This window comes from Carassius auratus, chromosome 27 (assembly GCF_003368295.1).
Source record: "Carassius auratus strain Wakin chromosome 27, ASM336829v1, whole genome shotgun sequence".
In the NCBI taxonomy this organism is placed as follows: Eukaryota; Metazoa; Chordata; class Actinopteri; order Cypriniformes; family Cyprinidae; genus Carassius; species Carassius auratus.
In genome coordinates this window covers 7,524,498-7,538,390 of record NC_039269.1, presented here as the reverse complement: position 1 = coordinate 7,538,390, position 13,893 = coordinate 7,524,498, and the positions used below count along the sequence as shown (strand labels likewise).

At 34.1% G+C, this 13,893-nt stretch overlaps 1 protein-coding gene across 2 annotated transcripts in view; it reads left to right on the top strand.

Annotated features, from left to right (window-relative positions):
* The window catches only part of LOC113045287 (CUGBP Elav-like family member 5), a 72,462-nt gene extending 58,783 nt beyond the window's left edge, over window positions 1-13,679 (top strand). Inside the window, exons 6-11 of one of the 2 annotated variants that reach the window (XM_026205557.1) lie at window positions 6,147-6,356; window positions 7,155-7,187; window positions 7,457-7,546; window positions 8,606-8,749; window positions 10,728-10,899; window positions 12,658-13,679. In XM_026205557.1, coding sequence (XP_026061342.1) covers window positions 6,147-6,356; window positions 7,155-7,187; window positions 7,457-7,546; window positions 8,606-8,749; window positions 10,728-10,855 — 605 coding nt within the window. In that variant the 3' untranslated portion in view covers window positions 10,856-10,899; window positions 12,658-13,679. The remainder of the gene's footprint in view (window positions 1-6,146; window positions 6,357-7,154; window positions 7,188-7,456; window positions 7,547-8,605; window positions 8,750-10,727; window positions 10,900-12,657) is intronic. The other variant, XM_026205558.1, reaches the window with a different exon arrangement.
* The last annotated feature ends 214 nt before the right edge of the window (window positions 13,680-13,893 follow it).

Sequence of the window (13,893 nt, the reverse complement as noted above, 5' to 3'; positions counted from 1 at the left end):
TCTGTCCCCTCCAACAAACAGCTACTGATCACATTTAACTGACACTCTTCTCCTTCTACTTTGATTTATTGATCTGATTTGTTTAATATATACTTTATATATATATATTAAGATTCGTTAAAAAAAATACATAAATATTAAAATATATTTGTTAAATAATTTAATATATTTGTCAATATTATTTATGAATTAATATTTTTTTACTGTCATTGCTTAATTCAAATCATATTCAGATTTATTAATATATACTCTGATTTACTTGTATATATTCAGACTTATAACTATATATTTATGTATTCTGTTTTGTGTATATACATACATATATTCAGGCTTACATTTAAATATTCAGATTTATAAATTGATATATTCATATTTACAAATATATATACAGATTTTATATAATTATTATTATATACAACTAATATTAGTTAGTTCAAATTATATTGATATTACATGACATAGTATTAAATAATATAGTATAATACTACTATTAATATATAGTGTTTTAATATTTTAATTAATACAATGTGCGTATTAACCTACAACACGTTTAAACGCCATTTATAAGTGACCACAAAACCAGTCTTAAGTGTACATTTTTCGAATAAATAATAAATAAGTAAGCTTTCCATTAAAGCATGGTTTATTAGGATCGGACAATATTTGTCTGAGATACAACTATTTGAAAATCTGGAATCTGAGGGTGCAAAAAAAATTATAAAAATCTAAATACTGAGAAAATCACCTTTAAAGTTATCCAAATGAAACTCTTAGCTATGCATATTATTAATCAAAACTGAAGTTTTGATATATTTATGGTAGGAAATTAATATAACCAAATAACTTAATGGAACAAATGCTACAAATATACCCCAGAGACTTGGTTTTATTCTCCAGGGACACAAATATTAATGCTGCGCTCTACAGTATATGCAGGCTTCATAGTGTTTGTAGCATGTTTTTGGCTCTGAATAAGTCATGCATTGGTTGTGTAAACTGATTCTTTAGGACCACACAAGAGAGAGTGTGTTATAATACACTCGGTTTCTACACATTGATCATGTAATATACTGAGTGAACATAAAAACACATTTATAAACACAATAACACCATACACTCGCCCAGCATCCACTCTGTGTATTGATTTGATTGTTACTCTGACCGCCTACTGACCTTTGTAGCTGTGAGTGTGTGTGTGTGTGTGTTATAGATCTTTACAGAATATGCATTCACTCCCAGTGTGTGTGTGTGTGTGGTAAGGAGAAACAGAGAGTATCTTGGAGTCTGTGGAACAGACAGTAGTAGACATGGCAGCCTAATTTATCACGGCTCCATGGGACCCACAAAGCACTGCAAAAGACACAAAAGCTCTCCTGGGCCCGTGCTGTCCCACACACAAACACACACACACACACACACACACACACACACACACACAGTGATTTCTGCTCCATAAAGAGTAAATATTTGTCTACAGTTGTGCTGTGATGTGACTTTCTGCAACAGTAAATGCAAATGCACTCATTACCTGTTTAGCTTGCAGTCAGGAGCTGTACATACACAATACCCTGAGCGACTTCAAGTTTTGTAGGGCAAGATTTCACAGCTTCTGTTTTTTCCTCTAGTCTTGCGACTAAAGCAGATTTTAGACTGTCAGCATAAATTTTGGTCCTATTTGCAGCTTTTTCTGGCTAAGAACAGCACATTCCTTTCTGAATTTTTAACCAGAATGACTGAAAATGAAGGTGGTCAATTATCGTTGAGCTTTTGTCTAGGTGTTGTTGTTAATTGTAAAATTATATTTCACCCAAAAATGAAATATGGCATCATTTATTCACCCTCAATGCTGTTCCAAACCTGTATGAATGACTTTCTTCAGTGGAGCACAGAATGGCTTTGTTTCTTTGACCGTAAGGGGGAAGTCAGTTTACAGTTTCTTCAAAATATCTTCTTTTATATTCCAAACAAAAAGTAAAGTCATGTAGGTTTTGGAATAACATGATTAAGAAATAACAGTGTTGTTATTGTTAACTAAAACTACTAAAAATAAATAAAAAATAAAATAAATGAAATATAAATAACTGAAATACCTAAACTTTGTTAGAGTTTTTTAGAAAGTAAATGAATAAATAAAAAAAATAAAAAAATACTAACACTTACTGAAAAAAAAATGTTTTATTTTTGTGTAAAATAATAAATAATTTTTTTTATATATATAATATTAATATAAATTTACAAATATAATTTATTCATGTGATGTAAATCTGAATTTTAAGCGTTATCCCTCCATTCTAGAGCGATCCTTCAGAAATCATACTAGTATGCTGATTTTAACATTTATTATTATTATAAATTTTCAAATCAGTTGTGCTGCTATATATTTTTGTGCAATATTTTTTTTTTTTCAGGAATCTTTGACTCATAGAAAGTTCTAAAGTACAGCATTTATATGAAACAGAACATTATAAATGTCTTTACTGTCCCTTTTAAAGGGCCCTTAACCAAGAGTTTAACCAGGTCCAGACTGACTTAAACCATCTACTATGCTACAAAATCCATCTACTAACTTAAGCTGGGTCTTTCAGCAATGAACAGGAGTGTTACACAAGACCGGACAGCACAGAAACACACGACTCTTTTCATTCGACTGTAGATCAGACATTAAAGAGCGCAGTCCTCAGAGAGAGCAGTAGACACCCTTCAAAGTCGACAAAACCCACTGTGCACTACACAAAGACAGCGGGAATGAGAGATGATGCGATTTCTCTGGCTCTCTCAGGTGTTTGTATTTCTCTGCTATTTCATCATGAGCACTGTTTATCCTATTTGAAACTTTTTTGTAGTGTTTAAATCGACTCCCATATTCCTTGTATGGAAAGCTTTTATTCTACATAACATCTAACATGCAGTGCATTTTCCAGTGAATTATTTTTATTTTTTTTTCCTATGTAGTGTATGTTGTATTGTTTGCTCCTCTTCTAGGGCTAACCGAGCTGTTTTTCTAACCTCCTGCTCTTGTGCGGTTTGATTGACAGTAAAGTTGAAGTGTGTTGATCTGTCCAACATTAGTTACAGCCAGCAGCACATCAGACATGTACATAATCACGCTTCTGCTTCAGACCGTACACAGCTGCTGTACTCTGCTGTTCAGAAACATTTATGAGGCTTTGCTTTGTTTTGAGACCTAATGTTTTTATTAGGGCCGGGACTTTAACGCGTTAATTGAGATTAATTAATTACACAAAAAATAACGCGTTAATTAAGATTAATTACAGAAAAAAATTTCCCGCATTTTTAATAACTTATTTTTGCACCGCGGAACGTTTCTCACTGGATGAGTTTCGGCGGGACCGATTATACTGAAGCACCAACTAGCGTTCGCACATCACCGCAGCACATTGAGCCTCAAGTATCACCTCAACACAAAACATATAGCAGCTAGCGTGGACTTTACACTTTATGTTGAACTATGTAAATAACTGGCAGTTTATGTTGAACTCTTTATTGTTTTGGCCAAGGTTATTGAGAGTTGGACTTAGTATGTTATGGCCTCTGAAGCAACAGAGAGATGTTTTCTAATAGTCAGTGTTTCCAATGTTCTGAATGTAATTGACAGTATTGTGTTTTACTTAAAAAACACTTTACAGAAGGTTCCAGCACCTATAAGCTTCCTGAATTTCTGAAATGTACTATTTCTAAATTGTTTCTAAATATGCTATTGCTACACTTCATGGCAAAAATTGCACTGGTCTGCTAGACTTGGTTAAACAAAAATAAACAATATTTTGTTGCTTAAGCTTATGTATTCAGTCATTATTCAATGGTATACTATAAATCCATGTGAAAAAAAAATTACTTCTCACTGTTCTCAGGTCAAATATTTATATGCGATTAAAATGCGATTAATTTCAATTAATTAATTACAAAGCCTCTAATTAATTCGATTAATTTTTTTAATCGAGTCCTGGCCCTAGTTTTTATAATTCTGAAAGACGTTTCTTCTGCTCGACCAAGGATGCATTTATTTAGAACAGCATAGAGTAAAAGCTGTAATATTATGACATATTATTCTAATTTAAAATAACTGATTTCTATTATAATATAGTGTAAAATTAAATTTATTCCTGTAATACGCTGCTGAATTTTCAGCATCATTCCTCCAGTCTTCAGTGTCACAGGATCTTCAGAAATCATTCTAATATGCTGATTTGCTGCTCAAGAAACATTTCTGATTGATATCGATGTTAAAGTACTGTTGTGCTGCTTCATATTTTTGTGAAAACTGCGATATGCACATGACATGTTCTGAGCTGATTTGGGGGTAAAAAATAAAATGTGATATGGATGTAAACACGCTTCAAAAAAGGTTGTTTAAAGTATTTTTGTCTAGTTTTCTATTACAAATATCTGAACATTCTTGAATCAAGATACATTTACTTGAGAATCAAAATGTATTATTTTTTTAAACAACTTTATGTTTTAAAAAAAGAAAAAAAAAACTTGCAAATGGGGTACGAAAATGACAAGAAACATTTTGTTTTCCCTTTAATTTAAGACGATTTTCTAATGCTACTAAGCATAAACAGCACATTTTTACCAGTTTTTCAGAAAACAATCATTTTACTTCTAAAGTAACTGCATCTTGATTTAAGAATGTTTAGGTTTTTGTGCTGGAAAACAAGAATACTGAATAAGCACTTTTTCGCTACAAAAGGTAGAGTATAACACTTTGGTAAGGTGAAAGTAGGGATGCACCGAATGCGGCTTTTTGACGGGGTTCGGTTCTGGCCGAACCTTAGGGGTTTTTTTTCACCGAACCGAACCCTAGGCTTGCGCTACGCTGGTCGACGTCATTTAGATAATTTTTTTTTTTATTAAACTCATTTCATGTGAAAGATTAGAGGTTTTACATTAATTTAATTATGACGCAGGAGATGTGTGTGATCTTCCGTAATATTTTTCGTAATATTTGGCTACTGTTCTAATCGTAGCCTATACTGTTATAAACGAAAACTAAACAGCCTACTATCCATGTTTATTGAGTTAATGTTCAATTACGTTCATTTCAGTTAAGTCACCAAACTTATTATGATTTTTAGAAAGAAAAGAAAAACCCTTTTCTTTGCATTGCTGCACTATTATTGAAAGGTTTTGGTTGTTTACTTGGGTAAGCATAAGCTTGGTAATTGTCAAAAAAGTTTTTCTCACTTGTCATCCTGGCATAATGTTGCCTATTCTTTTTTTTTTTCTTTTTTTTTTTAACAGTTAAAATGAAATAAAGTGAAAAATACATTGCTGTGGACGTTGTTTACTTCATTAATGTGTTTTACTGTGTTAATGGAATAAGGATGCGAGTAGGATTCGGTTTTCGGTTTCGGATCCGGACGAATTTTAAACAGTGGATTCGGTATTCGTCCGAACCCCAAAAATCTGGATTTGGTGCATCCCTAGAAAGCATTGTAAATATAAGCACAATATTAATGTCAACATTAAAATTAAATTAAATAAAATTTATCCATTTAGCAGACACTTTTATCCAAAGCGACTTACAGTGCATTCAGGCTATCAATTTTTACATATCATGTGTTTCCGGGGAATCGAACCCCCAACCTTACGCTTGATAACGCAGTGCTCTACCAATTGAGCTACAGGAACACCATCATCGGTATGTGTAGAATTTGGAGCTTGATTCCATGGACATCTGTAGGGTTATCTGCAGATCCAGGAGTGCACTGTTATTAATTATTTGATTAAATTCAGCACCTTACGTAACGAAACAAAATGAAATAAATCAGCATCTATAATCCTGATTCATTTCACAGGAAGTGGCTTAGTTTGTTTACAGGAAAGCATCAAATGTACTGCAATTGAATATGTTTTTCTGAGTGCAACTCAGAAAACCCAGATCATGGCTGAAATTGCCCTGCAGGCATAAACTGGTTACATCCACAGTGTGCTGAATCGATATCATCTGTCAGCACATTCTGACGTGCAATCAATTGGGATGTAGAATCGATGCGGAGAATTGAGTCGAAACAGCACAATATCATTAAAACGGCAGTAATTAAAAGAGATTCCAGCTTGTGAAGTTCAGTGTGGACATGGCGCTGGTCTCAGATCAGTGATTTCTGTCCGTCTCGCCGCAGGCTTGAGCTCTCCGCCGGCTAATCTGGCCTCCTCTGCCATGCCGAGCATTGTGACTCCCATTATTAACGGATTCGGTGGAATCCATCACCAAGCCAACGGTCATCCGGTGGAGGCCATGTACACCAACGGCCTGCCGCAGTACTCCACCCAGAGCCCCAGCGCAGCCGACACGCTCCAGCAGGCCTTCACAGGCGTCCAGCAATACACAGGTACTGCACACACACATTTGATTTTCAGTATTTCTACTAATGTCATCTAGCAAGAATGTAGAGCTGTGAAATGCATTTGAGAACAGAGAACTCATCTGAAACTCTAGAGGAGATACGGTTTCTTTTAGACAATGCTGGGATTAAATGGAAAGAAAAAAATACGATTTTTGCATGCATTTAATATCTGAAACACCTCAATTGTATTCTAAGAAACAGACTCTCATAATGCCATGTGTCTCCTCTGAGGTTTCAAATGGGATCTCGAATATGTAGTCTTTTTCTCAAGAGAAACATATGAGATACAGGAGGCTTCAGTGAAATTCTCAATTTGTTCTCCATTTGATCTTGTTGTTGTCTAGAAGAAAAAAAATTGAGGTATTACAGATTATTTCACATTTTAGAAAAATGTGCAGGGAAACTCCAGAGGAGACATGTTTGAGATTACTGGGGTATTATATATATCTTAGAGGCATGAAAACTCTATTTTGACATATTTTAGATTACAATTTTAGAAATGCTGTTTAATATATCATGTATTTTTGCAAAAGAGCATATTTTGAGACGTGAGATTACTGGAGTATTTCTCTTTCAGGGCAGAGACATCTGAGAAGCAGGAGACTTTAAAAAAATTCAACAAAATTTTAAAATATTAAAAATATTTATTTCAGTATTGTCTAGAAGAATCCAGAGTTATTATGTTTGAGATATCACAATGGTATCTTTCCTAACCTGAGCTGAGATGTTAAAGAGATCTCACTGATGTGATTGTTGATATTTTCACAAATGTCACTTTCACAGAAGAAGAACTTTCCTCATGGAGTGTTATTGCTGGTAGGTGACTTTGCTGTGATTGAAACCTCAGGTTGTGTTTGAATTGTCTGGATATTACAGCTATCATACGGATGCCTAGAGATCTGTCATTTTAAATCAGTTTGATATATGATGAACGTGCTTTCAGATTTCATTGCACTGTGATCCTGTCATATTTCATTAGCATATAAAGGTCAACCTTCGTCTTGTCCTTATTCTTGCCTCATCTGTACCTCTCTCTCTCTCTCTCTCTCTCTGTCTCTCATGTATGATCATGCATATATCTGCAGCCATATATCCTGCCACAACACTGACTCCTATAGGTCAGACACTGCCACAGCCTGCTCAAATCATCCAGCAGCAGCAGCAGCAGCGGGAAGGTGAGTGATAGAAACCACAGCTTTCATTTCTCTTACTTATCACTATCTTTAACAGTCTCTGGCGTAGAGGCATCTCTTCGGCCCCTTGTGCTTTAATAAGCCAATAAAATTCAGATTAGATAGTCCTATTTCAAGGTAGAATCAACTGGTTCCCTGTGAAGATTCTACTAGTTCCATTTTAGAATCTTCAGTTTCAGTTACATCACATGTCAGATGGTTCCTGATTGGCCAGCAGCATTTGAACTTTTTAAATTCCACAAATCATAAAACATTAAAAGAAACAATCCAAGTGAAGCACAAAGATGCAAAATAAAGACTATAATGCTCTCAAGACCCTCAAAACAACACTGATTCCATCAGTTATATGATGTTATGATTTATTTGATTGTGATGCCTATGTAAATTAAATAATTTCTTAATTAAATATATTTTACGTAAGCCCAATTCTGCCAAGAAAAAAATAATACACATGGTAAATGAGACTTTTTACTTGAATTTTTTTCTCACGATTAAGCAGAACAGAGAAAAAAAAAGTATATATATTTTTTTAATTAGTCAGAATAGCAAGATAGAAAGTCAGAATAACAATTTTAATTTAATTTAATTTAAGATATATATATATATATATGCAGAGATGCAAGATATAAACTCGGAATTCTGGGAAGAAAAGATGGAATTGTGAGATGAAAAAGTCACAATTCACTTTTGTGAGATGCAAACTCAGAATTCCAAAGAAAAAAGTCAGAATTGCAAAATAGAAGCTCACAATTACTAGAAAAAAGGAAGAATTCTGAGTTTATATCTCACAGTTTTCTTTTTCAGTTTTTACTACTGATTCTAAAGAATAAAAATAAAAATAAAAGGTTTGCTTTACTTTAAATAAATTTATTCCGTGGTGGAAACAAGCTTCTATTATAATTCACTGTTGCATTAAATAAATAATAAATCTTGGCGCTAAGTCGTATGATTCCATCATGTTTCATTTGTGTTTCCATAATTTTCTAAAAGTACATGTTCATGTCTGCGACAGCATATTAAATATGCGTGTGTCTGTTTCAGGTCCCGAGGGCTGCAACTTGTTTATCTATCACCTGCCGCAGGAGTTTGGTGATAACGAGCTAATGCAGATGTTTCTTCCGTTCGGATCCGTCATCTCCTCAAAGGTGTTCATGGACCGAGCCACCAATCAGAGCAAATGTTTCGGTCAGACACGCCTCCCTGCTTTCAACCAATTCTAGATCTACATACGCTTGCATCTCTGTAGCAGTATACTACTGGTCAAAAGTTTGGGGACAAGGATAGATTTAACTGATCAAAAGTGACAACATAGGATTCACTGTAATAAGAGCATTTTTTATAAAACGTCTTACGGACCCTAAACATTTGAACAGTGCATATCTATATCTATAAAGATTGATTTTATGTATGTATATGTATATGTATATAATATTTTTTTATTTATATTTATGTATTCATATTTGTGTGTGTGTATGTGTTTGAGAGAGAGAGAGAGAGAGAGAGGAAATAAGTCAACATAAGAACAATATATAATTCCCTATCTGTCGGTCACTAAGAGTTATGTCGTGATGATATATAGGGGGTTCACTTGGGAACCCCAATCCTCTCTGACTTTAGGAGAAAATGCTAATGAAATTTGGCTAATGGGTTTTGCATACCTTAGCCACTCCCTGTGCATACGGGCATAAATAGGTGACAGGTGCATGCACTCAGATTTTTGCTTCGGGACCGAGTGGATAATAGTGCTTGATCTCCACAAAGTCCTTTACTCGTCTGACTGGAAGAAGCTGTTCCTGGTTTGTGTTACGGTGCCAACAGTGGTGTCCCTGTCATCAGTCAATCCCCTGGGCACTTTCTCTAAAAGAGCAAGTCACGGTCGGTTTGCGTTTTTTTTAAAGATGCCACTCTGTTGACAGCCAAAATCCCTTCACTTAAGCGTGTTGGCTATATCCAGCAGCAATGAACTCACCTTTTGGTCCCTGCAGATGCCAAGGTCAGCAAATTTCAACTCATAGTGAATGACAGATAGGGAACGTCTCGGTTATGTACATAACCCTCGTTCCCTGATCGAAGCGATGGAGACGTTATGTCCCCATGCCACAACGCGATATTCCCTATATGTGACCCTACACCACAAAACCAGTCATAAGGGTCAATTTCTTAACATTGAGATTTAAACGTCACCTGAAAGCTGAATAAATACGGTTTCCACTGAAAGGATCGGACTATATTTGACCGAGATACAACTATTTGAAAATCTGGAATCTCCGGGTGCAAAAAAACTCTAAATACTGAGAAAAACGCCTTTAAATTTGTCCAAATAAAGCTCTTTGCAATGCATATGACTTATCAAAAATTAGGTTTTGATATATCTATGGTAGGAAATTTACAAAATATCTTAATAGAACATGACGTTTACTTGATATCCTAAAGATTTTTGGCATAAAAGAAAAATCTAAAATTTTGACCCATATAATGTTTTTTGGTTATTGCTAAAAATACTGTATACCCCAGCGACTTAAGACTGGTTTTGCGGTCCAGGGTCACATATTATTGTTTTGTTGACATGCAGAGTTTTGATTATTAAAACATAACAAATACAAGCATATGGCTTCCCTTATAAACATCTTTCATTCTAACATTTTCACTTAATGCACGCATTAGTTTTCAGTTTCTGACATGCAACCAGCCAATTGCCAATTAACCCATTTTATTTGCACCCCAAAGACAATTTTAGCATGCATTCAGTGTTTGCCAAATGTAAATTTTGGATCCAGGGTGCCATGCAGCCAATGATGTGCCACATCCCAGATGTGTGTGTGTGTGTGAGAGACTGTAGTGAGCTTAATGAAGGTTTATTGGTCTCCTCACTCACCCCAAAAGCCTTGCCTGTCTGGAATTACATATATTTACATTCATTCTCTTCACACCACACTGGCAGCTCTCTGGAACACGATCCCTGCGCTGAAATCTCTCCCTCTCGCTCCCATTAGTTTAATTTGATTCAGTCCTCTCAGTCTATTTGTTTCCTTGAGGATTTGTTGTCCATTTCCCTCCACATGAATTTAAAATGAGTAAATCTGGACGTGTGTGGCCGTTATACTGCTGGGACTGTAAGATACGCACACATGAACAGCAGACTCGGTTTCTCTCTCGTCTGCAGGCTTTGTGAGCTTCGATAACCCCGCCAGCGCTCAGGCTGCCATCCAGGCCATGAACGGCTTCCAGATCGGCATGAAACGCTTGAAAGTGCAGCTGAAACGGCCGAAGGACGCCAGCCGTCCATACTGACCACAGCCAGGGATGCATACGTGCACTCTCAGCCATTAGGAGAGGTAGGGATGCACATTTGAAAGTCAATATTTTAATAAACACAGAGCTATCTATCATAATGTACTGCAGGCTTATGTAAAGTGTTTGGCTTTCTTGACTCACTCAAGATGCCTAATTTAATTGACGTTTGTGTAGAATATATCATCTCTCTATTGCAGTTATTAAGTTATGATGATCTAAATATGCCTACCTATAATAAGAATCATACCGTAATGTTTGTTATGCAGATACTTTGGCTTTGCAAGAGAGCATTGTGTGGCTTTTACTCTAAAAACAAGTGGAAAGCCTGGTTTGAGTTGCTTTTGTTCATTTGCAAACTTTTTAATATTCTGCTCAGTGATCATTTTAAAAAACATGGCGTAAAGATTAAATACAATTTACAATTCTGTTATATTTCAAGTTTATTTACTGCAATTATCTGAAAGCATCATTTTCAAAGTATACTCTTTGCCAACACATTATTGTATGCCAAGTACAAACAGATATGTCTTTTCTAATCTATAAATGTAAATAATAACTGTAACTTATCTTATATTTTGATGTCTGATTTTACTGATATTTTTTGTCAACAACAGCAACATATATATATATGTATATTATATGTATATATATATTATGTATATATATATATAATTATTTTTGAATATTTTTAAATAATTAAAATCATAATATTTATTATTATAAATTCTATGTGTAACTTATATAATATTTTAATATCTGATTTAACTAATGTTGTTTACAACAACAACAACAATAATATTTTATATTTTAATGTAAAATAAATAATGATATTATTAAAGTATATTGCAACTTTTAAAAATAATATTTATTATTATTATTATTATTATTATTATTATTATTATTATTATTATTTTGGCATATATATTTTTTTAAATAATTAAAATAATAACATTCCTTATTATTATTATAAAGTATATTTGTAACTTATATAACATTTTAATATCTGATTTAACTAGTGTTTTTACAACAACAATAATATTTTATATTAAAAGAAAATTATAAAAAAATTATATTATATTTTAAATATATTATTATTATTATTATTATTATTATTATTATTTGTCTTATGGTTGTTTTTGATGTTGTTACTAATTATAATAATAAGTACATACTTTGGTAATTGGAAAATATTGTTATTAATAATTCTATTTTTAAATGAAATAAAAAAAGAAACAAAAATAAATTATTATTATTACTGTTAATAATAAGACTCAATAAAATATTTATTAGTAATAAGTAATTGTGTTTTTAAATAAAAAAATAAATAATTGATTTATTATTATTATTATTATTATTATTATTAAATGGGCCACAATGAGACATAATCAGTTGTTATTATCATCATCCAGATGTCTGTATGGCTACATCCCAAGTTTTAGTATAAAAGCATGTGCTGAATCAAGTAATCTCTCCTTAAAAGCTGCAAAGTTCTCCGCTAAACTCTCCCGGCTAACAGTAAAAGTGTTCTCTTGAAGCCGCGGAGCAGATAATGCAATCCATCGACACACCTGTATCATGTCATCTCTCTGGATGCTTCTGTCATATTTAATGTGATGTCAAGAGCGCAGGCCTGAGTTTGAGCTTCACACGGCTCCGGCTGTGTCTGATGGCTCCTGGTTTGACATCCAGGTATCAAGCTGTCAGCATGAAGCTGAGCTGTTTTCCTCCTCTACTGCTGCTGTCTGTCTCCCGAGTCAAACTCTGACATTTCTCTCTCTTTCTCTCTTTCTCTCCGGCAGGTTTTGAACAGTTGTAGTTTTGACGTTTTGATGGATGGAAACTTTTCTTGAAAAACTAACACACGAAAAAAAAAAAAAACACACAAAAAAAAAAAAACACACGAAGAAGCAAACAAAGTGGAAAAACAAGCGCATAAGGGAGCGAAGCATATCGCATTTAACGAAGCGTGTGTTTTGTGACGAGGGGACGACAGCGACGGCGGAGACGAGGACGAAAACAAATGAACTGAAAACTTTTTTCTCTTTTGAAAAACGCTATATACCGAACACTTTGGAAGAGCAGTGCATGGCTGGGACTGGTAGAGTTCGCTAAAGCTAAACACGGATCCATGCACATATCAAAAGACAGCCGTAGCTTTTACTCACGTGGAATAATGAGGGTTTAACCGATAAAATGTGTATATGCCACTGACGAACGAACTCTCCAGTAGGGACCAGAGGACCAAATCTTTTTCATCTCTGTCGGTACCATAACCATGTACAATATTACCACTGAGCGATTATCTTACATGCTACTTCATATAATATGCCAATTAAGAGTTAGACACAATTCATTCAGGGTGTATAGTGTAGGTTTACGGGGACTTGGGGTGTGTTTTATTTGAAAACCTTTGGCGAAAAACTAGTTTCCATGCTATGTGCGCAAAACAGTCGAAGGGATATTGATAGATTAGTGGGGTATATTAGGCTCTTGTTATATGACTATGTAGTGTGTTGATATTGATTTGGGCACATTCTGAATTGCTGTTCATCGGCACGACTCGTTTCAGAAAGCTGCCGGGTGGAGAAAAGGGCATTCGATCCATCGCGATATCGTTTAATTCATGCATCATACTGTAAACAAATGACCACTGCAAACACAACAACACAAGGATATTTTTGACAAAACAGTTCTTGTTTTTGAGCTACAAAGACTCGCAAGGAAACATGCACCAGCAAAACTCCTAGCGGCTGTTTTTAACGTTCAAACTGAGGATTTAATAAAGTCTCTTTTTTTTATAATTGGTCAGCATACCAAGTATTTTATTTTATTTTATTTTATTTTATTTTAATAAAAGTACACAGCAGGTCTTTCATTAACATAACTGACAATTCTATTTTATTTATTTGATTTGATTTAGTTATTTTAATTTAATTTTGTCAGCTTACCAAGTACAAGGCAGGGCTTACATTAAAATAAAAAAAAATAATAACAATCAAATAAAAATACACTACCTGCCATACATTAACACTACT